Consider the following 26250-nt stretch of genomic DNA (forward strand, 5'->3'; position numbering starts at 1 on the left):
TACACTGGTTATATGCAAATAATAAATCATTATATATAAGGGACTTCTGCATCTGAAGATCACCCACAGATAGTGACGGATGAGTATATTTTACTTAATTTCTTATATGCTTAATAAAACTTCTCCTTTTAAAAGAAAAATATCTCACTACACATCTTAAAACTTAGTTTTTTGTCAGGTATAGGTGGCTCAAGCCAGTTATACTAACTGCTCAGAAGACTTGAGATCTAAGTAAGGATCATGGTTTGAAGCCAGCCCAGACAGGAAAGTTTGTGAGACTCTTTATCTCCAGTTAACCATCAAAAGGAGAAGTGGAGCAGAGGTTCAAGTAGTAAACTGTTAGTCTTGAACTTAAAAGCTCAGGAACAAGCCCCAGGAAGAGTACACATGCGTGCGCGCGCACACACACACACACACACACACACACACACACACACACACACACACACACACACACACAATCTTAGTTTTTGCTATTTCTTCCTTTACCTGTAAGTATTTGGTGACAGATGAAGGTTTCTGATGCTAGAATTGCACTGAAAATATTTGAATTCTAACGTCCTTAGGGTTTGCCTCATGGGCTCATGTACTAGGAGAAACTTTAGAATAAATATTGAAAGTATTCAGCCAGGCACCAGTGACTCAGGCCTGTAATCCTAGCTACTGATATATGATATCTGAGGCTGATATCTGAGGATTGCAATCCAAAGGTAGCCCAAACAGATAAATGCAAGAGACTCTTTTTTTCATATATATATATATATATATATGCATATATATATATATGTATGTATATATGCATAATATTTTGTAAAGATACTGCACAGAGGGGTTACAGTTACATGAGTAAGGTAATGAGTACATTTCTTGTGGAGTATTGTTACCTCCTCCTTTGTTTTTCCCTACCATCCCTTCCCTCCCTACCTCCCCAACTCCTCCCCCCTACAAGTTGTAAAGTTTTTTTTCAACATACTGTCTTGTACATCTCATTGTTACAGTGGGTCAACCTGTATCCTTATTTCAGCATTTTGTTATTTCTCTTCCCCCTTCCCAAATCAGAAAAATGTATATTCAAGATGCAGGTCACCAACATCAAATACAGTGAAAACAGGGGTTATCTCTAGTTAACCAGCAAAAAGCTACAAGTAGAGCTGTGGCTCATGTAGTAGAGAAACAGTCTTGAGCAAAAACAGCCAACCAAGAACACGAGAACCTGAATCCACACCCTATTAATAGTGTGAAAGGGAAGGAAAAGAAAAGGGGGGAAGGAAAAAGGAAAGAATATAATATTCAGAATGGGCCTGGGCCCTAGTTTCAACCCAATAAGAGTTAGATGATTCTCACCAGTCTCTTCCTTCCACTTTATACTATTGCCTGCCCATAAGTGAAGATCCAGACCACAACAACCACACCACTGGCTGTGGACTTATGCACAGCTGTCTACTAATACTCATGATGGTGGCATTTCTCAACATAAAAACCATTACCACTGGGGGCTGGGAAGGTGGCTCAGTGGTAGAGCGCTTGCCTTGCATGCCTGAGGCCCTGGGTTCGATTCCTCAGCACCACATAAGCAAAAAGAAAAAACCCGGAAGTGGTGCTGTAACTCAAGTGGTAGAGCACTAGCCTTGAGCTGAAGAGCTGAGGGAGAGTGCCCAGGCCCAGAGTTCAGGCCCCACCACCGGACCCAAAAAAAAACCATTACCACTTCTGCTATAAACTGTTGCGCAAATTTTACAAAATATGCAAAAGCTGGCATTTTTAAAATGGAAGTTATTTAGAGCTACCATAAACAAAAACCTAATCAGGGTGCTGGTAGCTCACATCTATACTCTTACTCAGAAAGTTGAGATCTGAAGATCATGATTTGAAGCTAGCCCAGGTCAGAAAGTCTGTGAGACTCTTATCTCCAATTAAACAACAAGATGCCAGATGTAGAACTGTGGCTCAAGTGACAGAGTGCCAACCTTTAGTGAAAAGGTAAGAGACTGTATCCAGGCCCTGAATTCAAGCCCTAGGACCAGAGCTAAAGCCTGTTGAGATTCACCAGCAAGAAATACTACTGTATATATTTTTTAAATTTCAGTTTGATTGAAGTATGTCTTGTTTTTCAGTCCTAGTCTATAATTCATATTCAAAAACTGAGAACACCTGAGTTTTGACCACTTAAGTCAGCCTTCCACAGATATTTCTAGTGTCTCAAGCAGCAGACAGAACTTCTATGAATCCCAAATGTTTTATCAGAGCCTATGACAGTTATGGCTACCCCTTAAGAGTTGACAAAAAAAGTATTTCATTTCTAGAAAGCATCCTAAAATACTTCTTAGGCATAAATCAGTGTCAGTCTCTAGACAGCAAGCATCCCAAAGAAACCCTTCTTACTACCTTGTCTCCTTTCCATCTTTCCATTACTCAAGGCAACACATGGTCCCGTCAGCCACCGTGACTTTACCACCTTCTTCTTCCCAGTACAGCCTTCATCCCAACCTGCCTCTCACCCAAGACAGTCAGAACACCACTCTTCTGAGGTGTCTACTTTTGCCTGTCACATGCAGACAGTACATCTTTCCATATAAGCGACACTATTGTCACAGTTGGGATAAACCAAGTGTATTTGCTAGCCCATAGGAAACATGGCTATGGTATGCATGCTGTGAATGAGTCTGTTACGGGGCCCTTTGAAAAGTACAGCATGACAGGTCACTGTTCTGTCCTATCCTCAGAACTAGAAATCCACAAGTGCTGAAAAGTCGAAATCATCATCAGAAATCTAGTTGTTTTCTAAATTGCCTGTTCTTTGTCTTAAGGGTCCCTCGTACCCTATGGATCTTGAATTAAAGTTTGAATACCAATCTAGACTTTAAATCCCTACTTCAATGGGGGCAAACCTGACTTTAGCATTCCTCCTACAGAGTAGTCCCTATGTAATTAGCACTGACCGGCATGTTTAGGCAATTACTGGTGTAACATGAGCTGAGGTGTTCTCTCTGGCCTGGGCTAGAGTATGATGTAATGTGGTAGCTGGCTCCACAGCCATGAGAAAATTGTGTCTTCACCCAGCTGGAGGTGCCGATGCTGTGGTCTCTTGGCCACTGTAAGTGTTACAGTGCAGGTCCCATATGGGTGACAGTAACATCGCTACAGATGCCTGAATCAGCCTCCCTTCTATGGCAAGAGGATTACTTCCTTACTGCACCAGAGTATCCATGACTCTCAGCCTTCAAATGTATTCCATTTCTCTTGCAAGTTCCATTTTTCCCTCCCTCCACTATTGCAAACACAATCTTGCTGAACAGAGCTGAATTTTTAAGCCTGCATTTGTGGTGTGGATTTTGATGGCTTCACGTTAGTTCAAGTCTCTGAGGACCAGTGCCAATAAATGTGAAAGGGACAACAGTGGGCTGGCATACTTTCCCATTTCCACCAGGATGAGAAAAAAAAAACCTGCTATAAATTAAGTCTAACCTTAAATGTATAATCTGTCCTTGGGAGGAAAAAAAAAAAGGATATAGCATCTTCAAGCTTTCGGCATCCCTTACGAGAAAAAATTGGTTCTAAGGGTCTCTGATCTTGTGTTTTAGTAAAATAGAACTGCATGGCTGACTGACAGTTCTGATCTAAAGCATTTACGTTTAAGTTTTGATCTCTCTGCTTTTGATTAAAACTAATGAGCTCATTTAATTCAAAATGGGAATCTCTGATAAGAGAAATAAGGTTGATGTGATTGGATTAGAGGGGCAAATTAAACTCTTAGAGCAGAAGTTTGTGCTTATATAGTGTATTAAAAAGCTGTTGGCGTATTATGGCGTGTTAGATGATGAGAAAAATTTCATAGTAATTCATATTTAATCAGAAGAAATGAAAGTACTAAATATAACATGGCTCTGCTTCTCCCTCGAGTGATAAAAAGCTGTACATTTAAAATGACATCAGATCCATGCTCTCTGAAACAAAAAAAAAGAGAGGAAACCTTAAGAGAGACACATAAGAAAGGGACAGTTGTCATTGTTCTATCACCCCAGAATAGAAAAGTCATGAATGCAGGAATATACAGTCCTGCCCAGGTAAGAGTAATACAGGACAAGCCCAGACAACAATAGCCAGTTCCTGTCCATACAATGGCTCTCTTGTTTCTTCAGAGCATCAAGTATCATATGTAAACTAGAGACTACTTGCTGTTCAAAAAATACAAGTGGTATTTTATAATTTAAAATATAAAAGCTTGGTTTAACAAGTTGTAATGTATCTTTAATAGCTATATTCGCATATATTCAACTCTGAAATCTCCTTATTTCATGCACATTTTTTAATCTCTATTCCAGATAAAATTGGTGTTAGTAGAGGGCCACTGAAAAGAAAACCTGTTCATTGTTGGATATTTTACTTTCCAATAAGAAAAACCTTAATATTTAAGAAGAATAAAATTAAAATATTTAATAGACTTATTTCTCCATCATTAATTTACTTGTAGAAAAGAAATTTAAATTTATAAAACACATAGAAGTTTGTTTTAAACAAAATAGACTTATGTGAATTTCTGGCTTGTTTGCACAAAGGTGTTCTTAGACAACTAAGATTTAAAAGTACCACTGTAAGATTCATAGATCAAAAAATACTCTGATGCCTGGTCTTGGTGGCTTATACCTGTAATACTAGCTACTCAGAAGGCTGAGATCTGAGGATCGAGGTTCAAAGCCAGCCTAGGCAGGAAAGTCCATGAGACTCTTATCTCCAATTAACCACCAAAAATCTACAAGTGGAGCTGCAACTCAAGTAGTAGAGCACCAGCCTTGAACAAAAAGGCTAAGGTATAGCTCCTAGGCCCTGAGTTGAAGCTCTAATTCTGACAAAAAGAAAAATGAAAGAAGAAAAAAAAGCTGCTAAGTATGAAAACATAAAAAGTACCTTATTTGGAAGTGGCGCTGTAGCTCAAGTGGTAGAGCGCTCGCCTTGAGCTGAAGAGCTGAGGGACAGCGCCCAGGCCCAGAGTTCAAGCCCCACGACCGACAAAAAAAAAAAAAGTACCTTATTTAAGAGAAGTAACATATTTTCACATATTAGAAGTTAAGAAATAAAAGGCAACTGAAGAAGTAAAAGGAAACTGAAGCAGGTGCCAGTGGCTCATACCTATGATCCTTGCTATTCATGAGGCTGAGATCTGGAGGATCAAAGTTCAATGCCAGCCTGAGCACAAAAGTCCAAGAGATTTCCATCTCAAAAATAGCCAACAAAAAGCTAGGCTGGATGTTTAGCTCAAATGGGAGAGCACAAGGCAAGTGATACTGTGAGGCACTGAGTCCAAGGCCTGGTACTGGCAGAGGGGGAGGGGTGGGGAGGGTGAAGGGGAGGGGGAAGAGGTGGAAAGAGAAAGAGTGGGTAAAGATGACATTTGATATTATGAGAACTTTTCATTTCCTTCTGTCTGTACATGCCATTCTTCTCCTATCTGGAGTTATGTAAGGAGATCTAATGCTTCTAGTTCCTTACAATGAAACTTCCAACTCAAAGGACTGTTAGGAGAACAAAGAATAAGTCTTCCCTCATCCAGTTTCTGCCTGTCCCTTGATTGGTCCTATCATTGTACAATATCCTTTTCCATGTAGTTCCTCCATGAATGCCTACCATGTCCCAAAAGAGTTGCAGAGACAGGTGTCAGTGGCTTATGTCTATAATCCTAGCAACACAGGAGGCTGAGATCTATGTCTGTTGGTTCAAAGCAAGGCTAGAAAACAAGTCCATGAGTTGCTTATCTCCAATTAGGTGCCAAAAAGCTGGAAATGGGGCTGTGGCTCAAGTGCTAGAGCACCAACCAGCCTTGCAGGAAAAAGCCAAGTGACAGTGCCTAGATCCTGAGTTCAAGTCCTAGTACTGGTTCAAAAAAAAAAAGAAACAGAAAAAAGAACTGCAATTACTTATTCTTATGAGGTTCTACTTAGGAAGTTGCAGCAAGTTAAAAGACTTGAAAAACTCTCATCCAAAACCAGAAAGGAGTTACTTTGGATACATTAATTTTCTTTTTTATTTTCTGCAAAGTAAACATTTTCTAAATGAGGCAAATTGATTACTGCGCTCTTAGCACCCATCAGTCATTTATTTTTAGTGAGCTCAAGGATTGCACCTGAGCAGTGGTTGGTGGGGGAAGGGAGCTGTGTACACTCTAAGTCATGTGTGTATGTATATTTGTATTCCTCAGTGGAGTCAACCAGTTTGCTAACTACCGACAACACCCTGGAGCGCTCCTTCTTCATCCGAATGAAATCTACACTGACCAAACGCGGTGTGCATATCAAATCTTCAGGATATAAGGTAAGCTGGACTCTGAGAGGGGAGACATTCTGGTGTTAGGTAAGTACTAGGTAATTTGCATTGAGTTTCCAGCTACTTTGAGTTCATATAATTAAGACATGTGACCTTCATCCACAATAAGGTCTGCCCAGCTACTCCTCTTGCCTCAATATAAACATCTTTCTATCTCCTCCTCTTCACTTAGACATTTCAGGTATACTGAATCCCCCTGCCACTCCTCCTCAAGTCTTCCCTTGAAACCCTGGTTAATAACACACCATATGACTCAGTAGCTGAAGGAAACTGACTTGGGTGAAGATGGTGAGCAAATATGAGCTCCAGGCAAATGTTCTAGAACTACTTCTTACCTCCTTTGTAGAGACTCCCCAATTGAATTGCATTGTCATCATCAGATATGTTCGTGTAGATAAGAAAATCAGCTTGGGTTATTAAAAACTTTAACTCTGAAATTTCAATTACTGAACATTTAGTAAAATTTAAGTGTATACAGAATGCTCAATGAGATGTCCCTCAATGAGATGTCCCTCAGAAGCAGAAAATAAGATCTGGTGGTAATCTGATATTATCATCCTAAGGTTAGGGATATAAACATCTTCTAATCTCAAAAACCTCCAATATTTATTCCAGTTACTATAGCAACATAAATTAAAAGCTATGAAATTTATGAAATGCCTTTGGCAACCTGACTCTTATCAATTTTACAACACACTAGCCAGTCACCATTTATTGTATGTAGGAAGGCAATGGAAACAGAATATGATATCTGTGTGGCCAGCGCAGATCTTTCCCAATCTTAGACTTTAATTCTTAAGGTGACCCTCGCATTGTTGAGCTGTTGCCATTATCAAGGGGCCTTAAAACCTTTATATAAGTCATCAGGAGACTAGCGACTGTAGAAAGTCTGAGTTGGGCACTGTCTTTGACATTCATTCTTTAGAAAAAATTAAAAGAAGAAAGAAGATGGGAATAGGGCTCTTCCAAGGACGACCTTTAGCTGAGCTGTCCTACAGTCTGAAAGGCACCTGCAGAGCAACCTTGACCTTTAGCAGGGTGTGACGCAAAGAGGAGGCAACCTCTACCTTCCGTAGCATCACCCTCTAGTCACTTGTTATAAAGCACTGTATTGGGGAAAGACACCAGAGTGCATTTGTATTTCTCTGCCTTGCATAACACTGTGCATTTATTAGTTGTTAACAGTATGACATTAGCAAGTTTGGAATCGCATTAAAAGACTACATGTGGAGATTTATTATTTTAGTGTTAGAAGGCTATGAGATATCCTCCCAACACTTACTGTTCTCTCAGCTTTCTTTCTTCACCTTTTCTGGACTTTTACTGTTTGGTAGAAGCCATATCCTAAGTGAAAGAGGTAAAATGTAGTTTGGAAAAACAATAGTCTAGCTGGGCTCCAATGGCTCACACCTGTACTGGACACCAGCCAGTGGCTCAGGATTGTAATTCTAGCTACTAGGGATGTTGAGATCTGAGGATCAAGGATTGAAGCCAGCCTAGGAAAGGAAGTTCATGAGATGTTATCTCCAGTTAATCACCAAAAAACAAAGCAAAGCAAAACAAAACAAAACAAAAAAAAACAGAAGTAGAGCTGTGGTTCAAGTAGAATGCCAGCCTTGAGGGAAAAGAAAAAGCTAAGAGACAGCACCTAGGCCCTGAGTTTGACCTCCACGATCAGCACTAAATAAATAAATAGCTATCAGGTAATTTTTTAGAAAGCAGGAAAAAAATCCTTCATATTACAAACTAAGGATTACAAAGCTCTTCATAACCTTTAATCTGCAAAAACAACAACAAAAAATCACTGGGCTGCATGAGCAAATAAATAATATGAAGAAATAACATTTCGGTGTAAGCAAGAGATGAGTATCTTTGATTTGCCATAGAAGTACCTCACCAAAGCTGTTTTTGCCACTTGGTCAGAAATTAGATGTGTGAATATCTCCAGATAGAACATCCATTCACTCAGCAAAGATGTATTAAGCTGCCACCAGCATTGACAAGGAAAAGCACCTACTTTCATGGTGCTTATATTCTAGTGGGGGAAGGTAGACAACAACAAAAAAAAATAGATAACTAAACATGATGATTTGGGAGAGTAATAAAAACTGAAGGGACAGCAGCAAACATCCAATGGCCATGCCATTGAATACCCAAGTATATATCCTCTCCACAATCCTAAAGAGAAACGAAAAGTTAATTAGCATACCTGCCTTTGCCTATTGAAGAAGCTCAACTGGAACTTGGGGAGTCTAGCTGCACATCTCCTGCACCTAGCCAGGGCTGGAGACTCTTAGATAGGAGGCTCACGGGGGTCACTCAGTAAACGGAGCCACCATGAGAACAAATGGAAGAAAAATGCTTTTGAAGCAACTTGAATCTAGGAGTCAAGACGCCTTGTTAGAAAAGGGCAGTTCAAGAAACAGTGTATCAAACGTTTCCACCTTCAACAAGGAAAAAAGATTTAGAAGCTGCCCTGAATCCCATCAAATAATGTACTGTAAAAGACACACTCTCCCGTGATACACACACCCAGGCAGGAAGTCTTTCTCAAGACACCATAAAAATCTCCATCCAAATGCCCCTGTTCCTCTCAGAAATGCTACCTACATTTGTCCATTGTCCCTTAGTAAGATGAATTGCTTAATGGATCCAGACTCTTCCTTCTCTTTTATCTCTTCCTCCTCCTCACCCTCCTTACTCTCCTCTTTGTAACCTTCCCTCACTCTCCCCATCCTGGTGATCTTCCTCCTCCTGCTTTTCCTCCTCTTCCTTCTCCTCTCCACCCCTTCTTCCTCCTTGCTCTCCACCTGTTTCTCCTCCTCCCTCTTATTTCTTCCTCTCTTCCTCTCCATCTTACTCTTTACCTCACATCTCTCCCTCCCTTCCCACCTCCTTCTCCTTTTCTCTCTCCTCTCTCTCCTTCTCCGGGAACCTCCCTCATTAATAAGCCTTATCTGAATTTAGTAGAAGACCTGGTGAGACAGCATGACATGACACAGTTGAATCGAATCCCTGTTTATGTTCCTTCTCAGCAAGTAAATCTAGCAGCTTATAAACATTCTAATAAAACTGGTAATCACCTCCACCACCACACAATAAGCACAAATAAAAATAAACAGCAATGATAATTTCTCTCTGCTCTCAGTATTCCCCTTCATTTATTACCATTGTGTGTATCTTTTCTCCCCCTTAGCTAAAGATCCAAAAAAGCCTCTCTCACCACAGGTCACTCTATTTCTTTCCATTATTTTTCTGTGACCTCAGCACATGAACCTTTCTAACGAGCTTCATCACCATATCTTTTGTAGTTGTCACTGAGAGTAATCATAGTAATGAAAGCATCACTTGGTAAGCATTACCTCTGTGTAGGCCCTGTGCCAAAAAGCTTTATGCTTTTTTTTACTCCATAAAGTACTATTACATAAAACTTCCTATGGGAAATTAGCTGTTATACCCATTTTCAGGTAGTAAAACTGAGGAAATTCTTTTCCATCTTTATACAGCTTTCTTTCCCCTGGCAACACTAGGAATCAAACTTGTGCTTGCAAAGTAGGTGTTCTATCACTTCAGCGAGTCCCTTTTTGCCTTGATTATTTTTGAATTACAGCCTCAACGTATGGCTTTTCTGAGCTCTGTGATTCTTCTATTGTCTCTCCCCATGTCACTGGAGAAGATGGATGGGCATAGTTGGCCCCAGCCTTGTGACTCCCTCATGGCTGGGATAACAGGCATGTACCACTGTGCCCAGACATTGTTTGAGATGGAATCAGGCTAACTTTGTTTTGCCCCGGTTGGCCTCAAACTGTGATCCTTCTATCCCCACTCCCCACCCCACCCCCAGGATTACAAGCTTGAGCCACCACACTCAGATATACAGTCCTTGAGCAGTTATGAGGAGACATAATTGAATCCAGCACTTGAGCTCTAGGATTTGATCTCGTACACCTTCTGCTTCACTCTTAAATATTTTTAAAAAGGCTTAAAAGGCTCAGCAGGAAATAGACCTCAAAATATGATGATTGAAGTGTTTTGAAGGAAAAAAATTGCCTAAGTAAAATCTTCCCAGTGTGGCTCATCTTATCTCCCTACATCAGGGCTTGGTGACCCTGAAGTCCCTAAGAATTCTGAGATACTTACCTTCTAAGATACTTACCTTCCTCTCCGAGACTTCTATAAATGCTCACATTCACACACTTAAACTACTCCAGTCTGAACCTTTTGAGCCCTGACATAAGGCTGCAAGCTAAAGTCTATACCTGACTTTAGTTAATGGATCAATCTCAAAACACGGGAAAACTGAAAATACTACATAAAACTATATTCGAGCTACAGGTACAACGTTTGTCTGAAATTTAAAGGAATTTCATGTTCAAACCTGTGTCTTGTCTTCAAAAAATATCTCATTATTTACACATATATGCTCCAAAATCCAAACCACTGCTCCCAAGCATTGCAGCAACTCAAACCAGTACTCTCTAACCAGGAATGCTAGTGAAAGAAAAGCCAGTCTCAATGTGCTAAATTGGGTGTGGTATGCCACACAAATTATTGTGGCTTAGTTTGCCACTCCAGTCCTCAAGAAAGTTGCCCTCCTGTCTAATAAAGTTTCCCAAGTAGGAGCTGACATTCAGTTCTTTCAGTCCTTATTTGCTTCGAAATTCACAGTAGCATGTTATCTGGTCTGGCCACTTTTCTACGCCTTAGGGACTTCCTTGTTATTTAGGTATCATTGCTGGTCACATATCAGCATGCCACAGCTCTCATTTAAATTGCCTGGCATCAATAATCTGCCTTCTTTATTTGGTCTATATTTGGAGGAACTCTGTGGGTATAACACTGGGAGGGGGAAAAAGGCAAAAGGAGATATGTAATCAGGGAAATTATAGAAGTGAAGACTAATTGGGTCGCCTCCTTAGTGCCTGTCTTTGGAGGATAGGATCCTTTAAAGGGAGACTTTCAGGTTTCTAATCTACTCTTAAATGCACACCAACACCACTGTCATTTCTGGAGAAGTTAGAAGCAGATTATAATGTCCTGACACTAATGCAGAGTAGAGTAGCCTTGACAGGGAAACAAAAAAGAAACAAAGTCTCTGTCCTGGTCTGTACAATGCTGAGAATGTCTGAATTCTCACAGAAGTGGAATCTGCAAATGCCAGAATCCCCTGCTTTGACAAAGGGTAAGTTGGGATTCTTCATAAAAAAAAAACACAAAAAAACAAGTTTCCCCATATGAGATGAGTTGAGAATGGATTTGCCTGTAGCTCTGAATTAAATGACTTCTGAAATCCTGTCTGGCCTTCCTAGAAAATGAAAAAATCATAAATAAAATAGCTGATAGGTTTATTAGGATTGCTGGTAAACTTCATTTTTAAGAAGCGCTATATCTATAGAGGAAATAACAAGAACAATTTACTAAAGAGAGAATTAGCTAAAGACAATTCTTTTCTCTAAGGACAAGCATAGATGTGTTTTGTGGGTTTGTTGTTGTTGTTGTTGTTGTTATTTGTCAGTCGTGGGGCTTGAACTCTGGGCCTGGGTACTGTTCCTTAGCTCTTCAGCTCAAGGTGAACGCTCTACCACTTGAGCCACAGTGCCACTTCCGCATAGATGTGTTTTACATTAGAATTTTTCTTGTTTTTATTTTCTTTGGCAAAGTCATGTTGTATTCATTCCATGGATTAAGATATACACATAACTTGAACAGGGATTTGTGTTATTTTCTTTTCTCTTTTTTAAAATTTTTATTGTAAAGATACTGTACAGAGGAGTTACAGTTATACGAGTAAGGTCATGAGTACATTTCCTATTGAGCATTGTTTACCCCCCCCTTTGTTTTTCCCCTACCATCCCTTCCCTCTCCACCTTCCCAACTCCTCTCTCCCCCCCACCCCCTACCCCCCAAGTTGTAAAGTTCATTTTCAACATAGTGTCTTGTACATCTCATTTTTACAGTGGGTCAACCTGTATCCTTGTTTCAGCATTTTGTTATTTCCCTTCCCTTCCCCAAATTAGAAAAATGTATATACAAGACACAGGGCAACGGAATCAAATACTGTGAAAACAAGGGTTATACCATGGAGGAAGAACATACAAAAGAAACAAAAAAAATCACATAGTATGTTATAAGTACATTAAAAACAACGACAACAAAGATAAAATTTCTTGTGTCCCTCTCTTGGGGTTCATTTTGCTTAGCATCATCTTATATGGTCATATGTACATAGCTTTTGTTGTGTCATTTTCTTTATGTAAAATCCCTTTAAAAGATTTGATGGCCAGGTGCTCACTTCTGTAATCCTAGATACTCAGGAGGCTAAGATCTGAGGATCATGGTTTGAAGCTAGCCTGGCATAAAAGTCTCCAATTAACCACTCCAAAACTGGAAGTGGCTGGGTGCCAGTTGCTCACATCTGTAATCCTAGCTACTCAGGAGGCTGAGATCTGGGGATTTCAGTTCAAAGCCAGCCCAGGCAGGAAAGTCCATGAGACTCCTATCACCAATAAACCACTAGAATACCAGAAGTGCCACTGTGGCTCAAGTGGTAGGACAGCACCCAAGCCCAGAGTTCAAGCCCCACGACTGACATAATAAACAAAAAACAGAAGTGGCTGTGGCTCAAGTGGTAGAGCACTAGCCTTGAGCACAGAGGTTCAGGGACAGCCTGTTCAAGTCCCACAACTGACAAAAGATATCTAATGAAATCTGTGGAACCTCTTTCATAATGATAAATTTATTAGCATCTGTAGGTTCTGAATCCTTAGAGTTTATCCATTGATCTCAAGTTACAAAATTCCATTTAATATGATGCTATCTTTAGTGCTTATTGAGACAGCAAGTTAGCACATCTTCCTGAATACATTCTATCTGTGTCACAATATCCCTTCCCTTCCTCCTCCCTGTACCTCCCATTTGTCCATATACTGTTTAACACATACTAGTCCTGGGACAAAACAGATCAGCTCTTAAATTGCGGAGTTCTAAATGATGATTTACATTTTGTTCCCCCTCCTGCAAATAGGAATCATCTTCTAAGACGTAGTTCTCACAAAAATATTTTTTAGAACTATTATGCCTACCATTTTAAAATTATAGTCGAGAGTGCTCTTTTCAGTAGCACCTGGTCCCTCTTTCCTATTCACTTGGGTGTACAGCAGTAGAATTTCCGATGCCAAAAAAAAAAAAATCACAACTAAGTAAATTTTTAAAGTTGAAGGCTCTTCATATGCAAACCTGGTCTTGATTGAATGTTTATATTAACAACTCTCAAGATGATAGCAGACTAGCAGGGAATTATTACTTACTGTTTCAGTCATTTGGGATTTAGTTCTTAGGTTAATGCTTTGATAACTAACCACCTCCTCTTGTTCCCCTACCGCATTAATGCACTGCCCAAAGTGGCTGGATCCACCTGCTATGTTTCCAGGTCTATTGTGAGAAATTCCCAAATTACCTCCCAGGAGATTGTACTACTCCATATTTATACTACAGCTTGCCCCCCTCAACTACCTTCCCAAAGCCTCAGCGACCATTTACCTTTCTGCTGTTATTCCATCAATGATTCATAGTGCTGGCATGTTTAATAATCTGACTGACCCCAGCTTACCTTTCTGACCACCAAGTGCACCATTTTTTCCTGCAGTGCTTACCACTGATGCCCCTGCAACATAAGGCCAAGCTGGTTGCATATTCATAGTGCTGTGGGTTTTGATCACACTTTTCTTTCCATAAAATGCCTTTTTGCCACCTGGACACTCTTATTCAGCCAGTATGGCAACACATAAATACAGTCCTTTTCCCCCCTAATTGACAGCGGTAAGCAACTCCTTCTTTCCATGCTAGAACCATTTTTTGGGGATGTAACTTATGCTTTTTATGCCTCAGTTTTCTTATCTGTAAAGTGAAGCCATTGATAGTACATAAGCCCCAAAGAATTTTTTTTTACAAATAAAACACAAGTTCAGGGCTGGTCCCAGTGGCTCATGCCTGTAATCCTCGCTACTCAAGAGGCTGAGATCTGAGGGATCCAAGTTCAAAGCCAATGCAGGCAGATAAATCCAAAAGATTCTTACCTCCATTCAACCAAAAAAATCCAGAAGTGGAAGAGTGACTCAAGTGATAGAGCTCCAACCTTGAGTAAAAGGCTGAGCAAAAGAGCACAAAACCCTGAGTTCAAATGCTAGTAATAGCACAAAAAGAAAAAGAAAAGAAAAGCGCACCACAAATTCACCCAAACATCTTCCTCCATTTATGAAATATTTTCATATGATTTCATATGAATACCTCAATTAATTCTTTTAGGTCTTTATCTCTATTTTCCCAATTTCAAGGGTAAATAAAACTGAGGCACAGAAATCTGAAATCACTGATCTAAATTCACATAAGTGTCAAGACAGAAAGAAGTATCTACATGTTCTGACTTCAAATATCTTCTTTTCAGTAATACTATGTTAGATGCTGGTTCTTTCTTTTCTTTCTTGCTTGCTTGCTGGCTGGCTGGCTTGCCTGCCTGCCTGCTTACTTTCCTTCCTTCCTTTCTTCCTTCTTCCTTCTTCCTCCCTCCCTCCCTCCCTTCCTTCCTTCCTTGCTTCCTTCCTTCCTCCTTCTTTCATTTCTTTCTTTCTTTTTCTTCCCTAGTATGTTTCCTAAAGTTGTCACTCAATAAATGCTGGTTAGGTTGAATTGCAAGCTCTCTTTTTTTCTGAAATATAAATGAAAACTGTTGAGAGACACATGACATACTACTCAAATTTCTTCTAACTGACATTGCTGTCTTTTATACCTGACCACTAGAATGGTTGTGAACTCACATAACTGTCCCATGGCTTCCATTTCTCCATCTTACTTACAAGTATATTGTGAATCTTTACCAATGTCTTACCCTAATCAAAAAGTACCATTCCCTTTCAGCCATCATCTGAAGAGGTAAAAGCATAAATAACATCACTTACTATTTTATGGTCTTACAAGAATTTTTTCTGGAGATTACATTTGGGGCCCACTTTCTGAAATTAAAATAATAATATAGCTTCTTGGCCTCTTAGCTAAAATCAAGTAAAACTTAGAATATTTGCCAACATCCTGCATTATGGCACAATAAGCTATGTTTTCGCAGAGATTACCAAGAATATGTGAAGGGTCAAGAGAGCAATTGTATGCAGTGAGTTTCCAATATAAAGGAAAGTATAATGCGGAAATGTGCCCGGCACTAATGCAGGTAGCAATGTGGCTGTGTACTTCTCTAGAGATTTCTAAGATCACATACTAAACTAGTCAATTAGGAATTGCTCTTTCTCCCCAAGAGTGGACATACTAAATGCCTTTTGGATGTTTCTTCCAGTTTGAGATTCTGAGATGTTCTAAGTATCCAGACATATCAGTACTTCTCCTGAAGCTTTTGCTTCAGTTTTATTGTTGTCTTGAAGTGATGACTATAGTGTTCCAAGCTTTGCAAAATGTAACTGTCTTGTCAAATCAATAGATGAATTTTTAGACAGACCAAAAATTCTGTCAACCCATTCCAGCTTTCGAAGGCTGTGCATTTATTGCCTTTCAATCAACCAAGACACCCAGAATAAATTGAAGAAGAAAAAATTTTCCAGGGCAGTATTTACAGGCAGAGGTTAGTCTGATGAAAAATGCAAATAGAGGAAGGGAACCAATAAAATCAAATTTTTTAAATCTTATTATCTCCTCTTAGTCTCTGCTCACCTATGCACAATTGTCCATTATAGCATGATTTTCAGTGTCATTTTAAATACAGTTGACATTGTTTCCCATTACGAAGCCATGACAGTTGTTCCAGTTTGAGATATGTCATTGCTGCTAGGACTAATCAGCTCACTATTTTACCAACCAGTGGCATAATCACTGGCCATTCTGTGAAGTGTCTGTACATTCCCAACTATGTTGGTGACTGCAACCTATACCTGTTGCTAACTTACAGTGCTTCATTTCCCATTATACAGATTGCAGAAAGGTGAGCTAACAGATTTCCTTCTTTGACTAATACTTTATCTTTTCAGGCTGGTTTTCTAAGCATTTACCAGTTAAGTATACTCAGAGTGATGGTCACTTTGAAAATAACATCACAGGCTGACACCAGTGCCTCACATCTGTAAGCCTAGCTACTCAGGAGGCTGAGATCTGAGAAATGAGGTTCAATGCCAGCCAAGACAACAAAGTCTATGAGATTCTTATATCCAATTAGCCACCAAAAATCCAAAAAACGGAGCTGTGGCTCAAGTTGCAGAGTGACAACCTTACACTGAAAAAGCTAAGTGCACAAGGGCCTGAGTTCAAGCCCTAGCACCAGTGTGTATGCATGCATATGCACATATGCACACATACATATACACACAATATTTTTTAAAACAGCAGCAAGAGCCCATAATTTGTGTCCCTCTTGATCCAGTGTTGTTTAATTCCTTGCAAATTTAAAATTTTAAATCTGAATATATTATCCCTTTGGACCTTACCATCTCAAACTGCTTTATTGGAGTATGATTATGCACAAAGCAGTAATGTCAGACCACTAAGGGTTTGGACTTTATTCTGTATCCTTGGCCCTTTGACCTTAAGTCAGTTGTTTAACATCTTTAAATGCTGTTCACTCTCTTGCAACATGGACATTCCAAGAGAACCTTCTTCTAAGACTACTGAGAAATAAAGTGAGACAAGGTAGGTAAGGAGTTTATCTCAGTGTCAGGCCCACAGTTAACACAGACAATATGTCCATTTGTGGACTCATGTGTTTATAGGGTTCACATTGTGAATCCCATGTTGTGAGTTTGATAAAAGTAAGTGTAGACTAGCCCAAACCTTAATTTCTACCCCCCTTAAATACGCACCTATAACCATGGAAAGCAGTAATTCATCAGCAATACTTCAGATTATCTCCTGGAAGTTACATGAGCTCTGGAATAATAAATGATTTCTCTCAAATATAGAAAATGCATTTATTTCTGGGAAATTTCTCCTTGCTTTAGTGTCCTGAATATTGATTTGATTATAAGGGACAAAATATGACTGAAATACGTCATCTGTCCCTTTAACAAAAGAAGCACATACCAAATGGTTTTCTTTGGAATTGATTTAGCGTCAAGGCAAGACTAATATAGCCCTCTAATGTAAGAAATGAAGTAGGGGCAGGGCTAATTTGATGTTGTTGATCTCTGGAATAAATGGAGCTCCCAGACTCCTAAAGCCTGCAGGCTCTAGGTTTGGTTGGAGCATCTGCAAACCATAAACTGAACTCCATAGGGAAAGTAAGGTACCACTGTGTCTTAAACCCTGCAGCATCTCAAGAGGCATTACGTACCATTCCAGAGAGGATTCTGCTAACTCATTCCAAGTAGAGGAAAAGATCCAGGATCCTGGAGGTTTGCATCCCCAAGGACCAAGAAACTAATCATAGATTTCCCATTCCTCTATAATCACCACTCCTAGACTAGAAGACAAGTCTTACTGCAAAGTTCTTTGTGGAGCGAGGCTCTTTATTTAAGAAAAAAAAATCATCTCTGTCATCAGTTTTCAGCCCCATATGTAGGCATATTTAAGGGAGCATATTTGAGTTGCTGTCCTATGTGTGTGTGTGTCTTTCTGTCTGCCTTTTGATATGAAGTTTCAGTGTTGCCATGATGAAAACATCACTTATCAGCTCATGATTGGCCCATCTATAGAAAGGACCCATATGACTCACAGCAACATTTATACCTCTTATACCAGGGCCTTCACGTCTGCTTCTTATTCTCCCTGGAAAAGTCACAGCTGCATCTCACTGAGATTTTGAGATTTCATGCTCTAGTATCACATTCTTCCCCTCCCCATCAAAATTAGGATACTTTCAGCATTCCATCACATTTTATCTTCATAACACTTAACATGACATGATACTATTTTATACAGTTTTTAATTTTTTGTACTTTTTTATTGTAAATATACTGTACAGAGGGGTTACAGTTACATGAGCAAGGTAATGAGTACATTTCCTATCAAGCATTGTTGCCTTCTATTTTCTTTATTAAGTGATTACATAATTTTCACAATAGTGTGTGATCGTGATAATTAGCTAAAGTCACAAACACATTTTAACCTTCACAAGGCGAATTGTCATTATCATGGTCTATAAAGCTTTTGAATTCTACATACTTTGATAATCAACTATTTCTTCCAAATCAGTGATATGTACATTTCAACCCTTTTGCTTTTTATAGGTCACGGGGCTTAAACTCAGGGTCTGGGCACTATCTCTGAGCTTTACCTTCAAGCTAGCACTCTATCTTTTTGAGCCACAGAGGCATTCCATATATGTTATATATATATATATATATATATATATATATATATATATATATGTACCATATATACTATATATAATATGTATTATATATATATATATATAGTTTTCCTCCTCCATGACAAACTTTTTTCAAAAATTAATCTACTTATAAATCAACTTACAAATCAGTTATAAATATTGTACATGAGTTTTACTAAGGCCAAAACACATACCTTCTTTGGGTTGGATTTCCAGTTCTTTACAGGGGATGGGGAAAGATGTGAATATGCAGACAATAAAGTTATTTCTTTCTTTTCCAGACTATGTGTGAGTGTACAAGTTTAAAGTTCTCTTCCTTTTGCTTCATTTGAAATGTGTTTTTCATGCTATAGCATTCAGTTTTCTAAATGTATTTAACTTGTACTCCACTGTACCCAATTCTACTGGCTGGAGCTCCAGAAGCATAATCAAGAGACACTTGATTATTCCTTGGTAGTTCTGAATATAATAGTTCTCAACAACTGCTTGCGTCCTTCAAATGCCTGCTTCCTTATAGAAGTCGTGGGGACAGAGTGGCATAATAGGGACACACGTGGTAGGGAGAGTCAGAGTATTCCATCCCAGTACCAGCACTGTTCCTTCCTTGCTCTGCAACATTGGACAAGCAGCCTAATTATTGAGGACTTTATTTCCTTGATAAAAACAGTAAGTAGTAGGACCTGCCTTCAATGCCCACTAGTGACTGATAGTTGAGATTGTATCTTCTTTTTGGGGAGAGAGGGGGAGGGTCCGGTCGTGGGGCCTAAATTCTGGACCTGGGCGCTGTCCCTTAACTCTTCATCTCAAGGCTAGCGCTCTACCACTTGAGCCACAGCGCCACTTCCGGCTTTTTATTTTTGCTTATGTGGTGCTGAGGAATCGAATCCAGGGCCTCATGCATGCAAGGCAAGCGCTCTACCACTGAGCCACCTTCCCAGCCCATGAGATTGTATCTTCTTTAGTTATACTCTATAAATTAGAGTATAGGGGCATGCTGGGTAGAATGTAATAGAGGATCCAACTGCTTAGGAGCCTCTGATTCCTGAAAATAGAGAAGCTAAAGTCTTACAGGAAGTAGAATAAGAATCATTTAGGACTGCCATATTGCTTTGTGGTAAAAGCTACTTTGAGTACCAGAAGTACTCTAAAAACACATTTATCCAAATCAGTGCTCAAAGGATTTTGCAATTCATAGAGAGGGCTCAGTGAGCTCTTTTTCTTTTTTCTTTTCCTTCAGTTAAGCACTTCTTTCTGAAAGCATCAGTACATAGGCTGAAGCCATCCAAACATTGGGAAATAAATCTAGATCCAAAACAGAGAACAAAAAATAAGTTACTGGTGAGAAATACTCTCTTACCTTATAGCATGATCTGTACCAAATTTCTTCCACTCATTTTGAGCCAATATACACCCTTGTCTTTATACCAAATAATATTCAGAATCACATTCATACTAAATTTAGCTATGATCCTCTTTAACATTTTGCTTCGTTTATTGGGGTAACATCTATGCCCACCTGGCCTGCAATTTTTCAAGTTAGAAGGACTGGGCTGAATGTGTCATTCAAGTGGTAGAGTCCTTGTCTAGGAAGCACAGGGCCCTGTGTTTCAGTCCCTAGTACCAAAGAAAAGGAAAGGAAAAAAAATAAAACAAAAGGACCCAAAACTGTAAATTTTTAAAGAATTACTCTACAGGCAGCTGAGTCCTGGGTAAAAGCTCTTTAAGGAAGAATGAAGTTAACAATATTATCATTATTAGCCTCCTCAAAGAAAGACGCTGTAGAATATAAAATACTTCTTTTTAATTTGGTGCCAGTACTGGGGCTTGAACTCACAGCCTAGGCACTGTCCCTTATTTTTTCTCAAGGCCGGACATCTCACTGGAGTTATACCTCCACTTCCACTTTTTGCCGGTTAACTGTAGATAAGAGACTCCCAGACTTTTTGGTCCTGGCTGGCTTTGAACAGAGATCTTCAGATCTCAGCCTAGGATTATAGACATGAGCCAACAGCACACTGTTATTTTTATTATTCTCTATAAAAGGTGTCTTTTTCTCTCTTTTCATTGGAAAGATCTAGAAAGTATGTATCACTTTGCCCAAGGTCCCTAGTGGCCAGATCCCAAACATGTTAGCATGATAGAAGAATGCTAAGTTCTATGGTTTCGAGCCCCCGCTATAAATCAGAAGTACAGAGCACCCCTAGGTTCCCAAGCACATTGACAGCACTATAGACCCACAGGGTAAAGCCACACTCTAGAACAGGCAAGAAATACCAACAAGGTACTCATAGGTGAAAAGAGGAGTATCTTTTCATGTCTTTACAAAGCATGCTTTTACTACCCATAGAGAAGACACTGCTAAGCCTGGAGAGACCCCCTTGTCCACTCAGCCTCTCTGCCCAGTACTTCTCCTTAGAGTAGACATCTGTGGGGATAAGCCACTCAAGCCCATGTGACATTTCAGACCACAAAGTATCTTTTTCCTTCTGCATTCATAAATCACCCCTCCTAATCATGCTATCCAGTCCTAAAAACTTTAAAAGGATGGCACTCTGCTAGTGAAAATTCATAGGCACCTGCTCTTGATTTACTCCCTGCTTGGAATAATTTTTACACAGCTGTGATATTGCAGAATGACTGTTCAGAGTATCAAACAGTGAGGTTCAGTCAAGAAAGGATAGGTTGGATGTGTGGGTGAGAATGATTTCAGCTATTTCTTTTTTTTCCTACAGCATCATTAGTAATCTGTCATTTTAATAATAATAATTCCCTTCTGACATCACAGAGGCAAAAAGAAATCATCACTGACATCAAAAACAAGGTGATATTTCAGCTGTATTATTTCTCTGAAAATAAAATAGAAAGCTTTATTACCCCCATGCTTTAAAGAAAGCAGAACAAGGCATATACTAACCCTAGAGCTTACCTACTTCACTTCCTTACAGACTGATAGAAAATATCTAACTAGTTTCAGAGTATAGGTTTCCCCTAAAGCTTTATATCTACATACTTGAAAGTTTTTTGAAAGTAAGTTTTGTTTATAAGAACCAGAAAAAATGCAGGAAGAGGTCCAATATAACCAAGAATAATCTATCATTTTCACCTTCAATATCACTATTGGTCCAAAGTATTTGAGGATTGATTTTACTCAATCATGTGGTCAACACTGATTGTGTTCCTGTGTGTATTATATACTTTGCTGGGTGCTAAGAAGGATAAAATCAAGTCCTTGGCCCAGAGAGCAGAGTCTAGACTTCGGCAGCCACATGAGAATGTGAAAGGTGCCATAATAGAGGTGGGCTGGAGGGCAGTAGGATCAAGTAAGTAAATTTGTGTGGCAAAGAAGAGGGAATATCAAAGACAGGATCATTATAGGCAGCTCTAACTGTATAGACTTGCCTGGCAGAGCTGTCAGACAAAGAAACAGTATCAACAGAGACCTGAAAGTTGAGTGCACTGAGCACAAAAAAAAAAAAATGCTGGGTGTCCTGGGAACCAGAGCAAATGTAGACAGGAGTGCAACCTTCATTTCATGTAATATCCCCATGGGATAATCAGCGTTCAGGGTAACTGAGATGGAAATTAAGAGTATTTCATGTTAACAAAATTTCTTGGATTCATTATTTTAAAAAAAGAACATGATTTTTCTAACAAGGAGACTCTGAAGACTGTTCTTAAGCCTCTAAGAGAATAAGTATGTAGATTTAAGTAAGACATAGGGAAATCCATTTTACAATTTTCTCATATTTTTTTTACTAGTCTCCCTGCTTTTCTCCCAGTATCAGTGCAGGGATTTATATTCTGAGGGGAACTCTATGATCTTCCTAGAACCAAAAGAGAGGAAAAAGCCAAAGGAACAAACAAAAATCTAAATGCAGCGAAATCTTAAACTGGAAAATGAATCAGAGTCACAAGTATAAACTAGACTTTGGTCACCCGAGCACCTGTTTTGGACACCGAGGACATGGATTCCTGCAAATATCTGCATATTTGCCACAGTATACACAAATACACTTCTTAGAAAGCCTTGGGTTTCCCTTAGATATAGTATTTAGTAAAACCTTGAGCCCTAACGATGATTTTTTCCAGGGCCATCAATGGCTCATGCCTATTATCCTAGCTACTCAGGAGTCCAAGATGTGAGGATTATGGTTCAAAGCCAAACTGGACAGAAAAGCCTATGAGATTCTTATCTCCAAATAACTACTTCATTTTAAAAAAGCCATAAGAGGAGTTGTGGTTCAAGTGGTAGAGCATTAGCCTTGAGCATAAAGGCTCTTAGTTCAAGTCCTAGGACTGTCACCCCCCCAAAATAATAATATGGTGATGATGACTTTTCCCTCACTAGGAAAATTCATTAACTTCTCATTTGCATTGTCTATACAGCTTTTATACACACTACAGCAACCATCTGGGCACCAAGGCCCTTTGTTCCCCTCAGATCTTTGCATTTCACATCAGTTACAACTCATCTGTCATCAAACAACTTCTGTCAAGTTAACAGCACCTGACCACATAAAATATGAGCTTTATAACTATGAAAATATTCTATATTAGAAATTCTAATATATTCTATATTAGAAATATGAGAATTTTAAAAATTCAAATATATAACTACTAGATTTTCTGTAAGAGCAAATTTTCACCCCTTTACACTGCTTCTTCCTAGAAAATAAACTTTATATTACTGGATTGAGTGTTTAATATTCTGTTTTGTTTTTTATTTAGCTTAGTTATATAAGAGGGGAGATTAGTTATTATTAGGGGAAAGATTTTATTGTTACTTAGCACGTTTTTACTGCATTTCAGTCAATGTCACTGTATTGTTCTCCCCCTTAATATTTCCTTAAAACAACCTTTCTACAAATTTCAGAAAAGGGATCTTGTCATTTCCCCCTATTTTTTCAGAGCCTGTATAGGCCTTCTCTTTCTACTGAACATAGTATGAAAGCTGTGCATGGTGGTACTTGCTGTAATCCCAGCTACTTAGGAGGCAAAAGCAAGAGGATCCTGAGTTCTAGACCGGCCTAGGAACCCTGTCTCAAAATTAATTTGAAAAAGGAGGCAAGAGGATGGGGACATAGCTCAAGTGGTAGAGCACTTGCAAAGCCTTAGGTTCAATCTCCAATACCACAAAGAAAAAAATACATCATATGAAATAAAGCATCAGGCTTTGTATCACAGATTAGCTGAGTTGCTTGTTATCTACTTGATTTTATAAACTTTCTATTAGCTTACATTAACTGCACAAAACCATTGGTTTCATTGTGACTTGTGTGTGTGTGTGTGTGTGTGTGTGTGTGTGTGTGTGTGTGTGTGTGTGTGTGTGTGTGTGTGTGTGTGTGTGTGTGTGTGTGTGTGTGTGTGTGTGGAGGGGAAGGAATGGGGAAACCAGTCCTGGGTTTAAACTCAGGACCTGGGTGCTACCCCTTAGCTTTCTTGCTCAAGGCTAGCACTCTACCACTTGAGCCATAGCTCCACTTCTGACTTTTTTTGGTAGTTAATTGAAGATAAGAGTCCCATGGACTTTTCTGCTCAGATCTCATCCTCCTGAGTAGCTAGGATTACAGGCATGAGCCACCAGTGCCTTGCCTCATTGTGATATTTTTATATGTGTATATCATGTACTTTGATCATTACTCTCTCCTGTCCTACTGCCCCACCTGCCTACCTCCTGCTAGTCCCTTCTACTTCCCAAATATTCCCCCTTTTAACTGTCTTTTTAAAAAGTCCAAGTTCCTCATAGAAGAGAAACCATGCAACATTTGTCTTTCCAGTGTTGGCTTATTTTGTTTAACTTTCATTTTCCTACAAAGGACATCATTTCATTCTTCTTTATGCTTAAGTAATATTCCATTGTCTTTATTACATTTTCTTTATCTATTCATCTATAGATGGACACATAGCCTGCTTCCATAATTTAAGTGTTATGAATAGTCCTGCAAAAACATGGGTGTTCTTATTTTTCTTTTCCAGATGTCTTTTTTCCTCCAGGTAATGAATGCTCTCAATTGTTCTCAAACACATCCTCTCTATTATCACTAAGTTGATCTAACCCTGTGGAGTTGCCAATCTATGCAACAGCTTTTTAGGAATAGATCTTTCTATGTGAGTCACCACTCTGGATTGAAGGGAAATCATAGCCCCAGTTGGTTCTTGGTTCTTTTTCATTTCCATATGCAGAGGCTAGGAAAGTGAACTGGACACAAATGGGTTTGGGTTTGATTTCTTTGCATATGTGAAACCACACAGAGCTGATACACAATAAACAAGCATGCATTATGGGTTGTTTTCAGTCACTTTATAGACATACACATTCATAAATTTTGATACGATTGTAAGAAGCTGACTTTGATGGGCCCAAACTCACAGACGAGCTTTTGATCACTGGAGCAACCACCGTCTAACTTTATGTTGATAATTTATCAGCCCTTCTCCGTCAAGGAAAATTGTTTTTAGTGCTTGCCTATTAGCAATCAGATACATAATATGAAATTGAGTTTTGGGAAGGATAGCCTACCATCTGTCTTTCTGATATTTTCCTTCCAATGTTTTATGCTCAAATTCAACTCTCTGTGTATCAGAATACTACTAAATAGGATTTTCCCATAATATGGGCACTTAACAAGAAAAATGAGCCAGATACCCTGTCATCTTTTAACTTGCAGAGTTTTAGAAAAGGAAAATCACTGATACCCCCCTCTCCAAAATCTGGGTATTATCATTCAACTGTTCTTCAAATGTTGCCTATCTTCCGAAGCCTACTTGGGTAAGGCTGGTTTTTCATAAAGCAAAGTTCATCAATGGGCTTTTTGAAAAGTATTTTTTAAAATTTACAAAAATAAGCCTTGAAGAAAAAATGAAAAGCAACATGAGGTTAAGAAAATGGAGCTCTGACTCGCTGATTTGAACAACAGAGATGTGTCTAATTTTCCTTCCAAATACCTGCCTCAGGAAAATCACCTCTACTGTATTGGATTATACTTTTCAAAACATGCTGAAGATGATTCTTTTAAATTGTTAAGAGGAAAAAAAAGTAGCATACTGCACAATGTATGCAGAAAGATGGTTCAAAAGAATACTGGCAGGCCTTTCCTGTGTAAGTGTGGCAGGTGTTTATTATACTATAAATTCCATCACTGATTTGGGCCAGTTTAGATTGATTCTGCAGTATATGTAAGTAATGAACCTTTCAGTGTAAAAGAAAGGAGAAAAAGAGGAGGAGGAGGAGGAGGAGGAGGAGGAGGAGGAGGAGGAGGAGGAGGAGGAGGAGGAGGAGGAGGAGGAGGAGGAGGAAGAGGAGGAGGAGGAGGAGGAAGAGGAGGAAGAGGAAGAGAAGTTGACAGCAGTGGAAGGGAGGAGGAGCCAATATACTGGAGGAACTGGAACTCTACAAACTGTAGAGTTCATTTAGTCACAGATCATGTAGTCACTACAAAACAGAGATAGATAGATAGATAGATAGATAGATAGATAGATAGATAGATAGATAGATAGATAGATAGATAGATAGATAGATAGATAGATAGATAATCTATGAGTTCCTTCTTCTGGCTTCAGCAGCTACAACAATTGAATACAATAAGAGTACTTCTTTTTTTAATTTTATT

The 26250-nt window shown here is 39.1% G+C and overlaps 1 protein-coding gene across 5 annotated transcripts in view; it reads left to right on the forward strand.

Annotated features, from left to right (window-relative positions):
• Npas3 (neuronal PAS domain protein 3) overlaps window positions 1-26250 on the forward strand; it is an 890187-nt gene that overhangs the window by 812835 nt on the left and 51102 nt on the right. For all 5 annotated transcript variants that reach the window (XM_070026490.1, XM_070026480.1, XM_070026491.1 and 2 more), the window contains one exon: window positions 6194-6306. In XM_070026490.1, the coding sequence (XP_069882591.1) occupies window positions 6194-6306 (113 nt within the window). The remainder of the gene's footprint in view (window positions 1-6193; window positions 6307-26250) is intronic.

The sequence above is a fragment of the Dipodomys merriami genome, unplaced genomic scaffold (assembly GCF_024711535.1).
Source record: "Dipodomys merriami isolate MVZ:Mamm:240054 unplaced genomic scaffold, mDipMer1.0.p SCAF_1, whole genome shotgun sequence".
NCBI lineage: Eukaryota > Metazoa > Chordata > Mammalia > Rodentia > Heteromyidae > Dipodomys > Dipodomys merriami.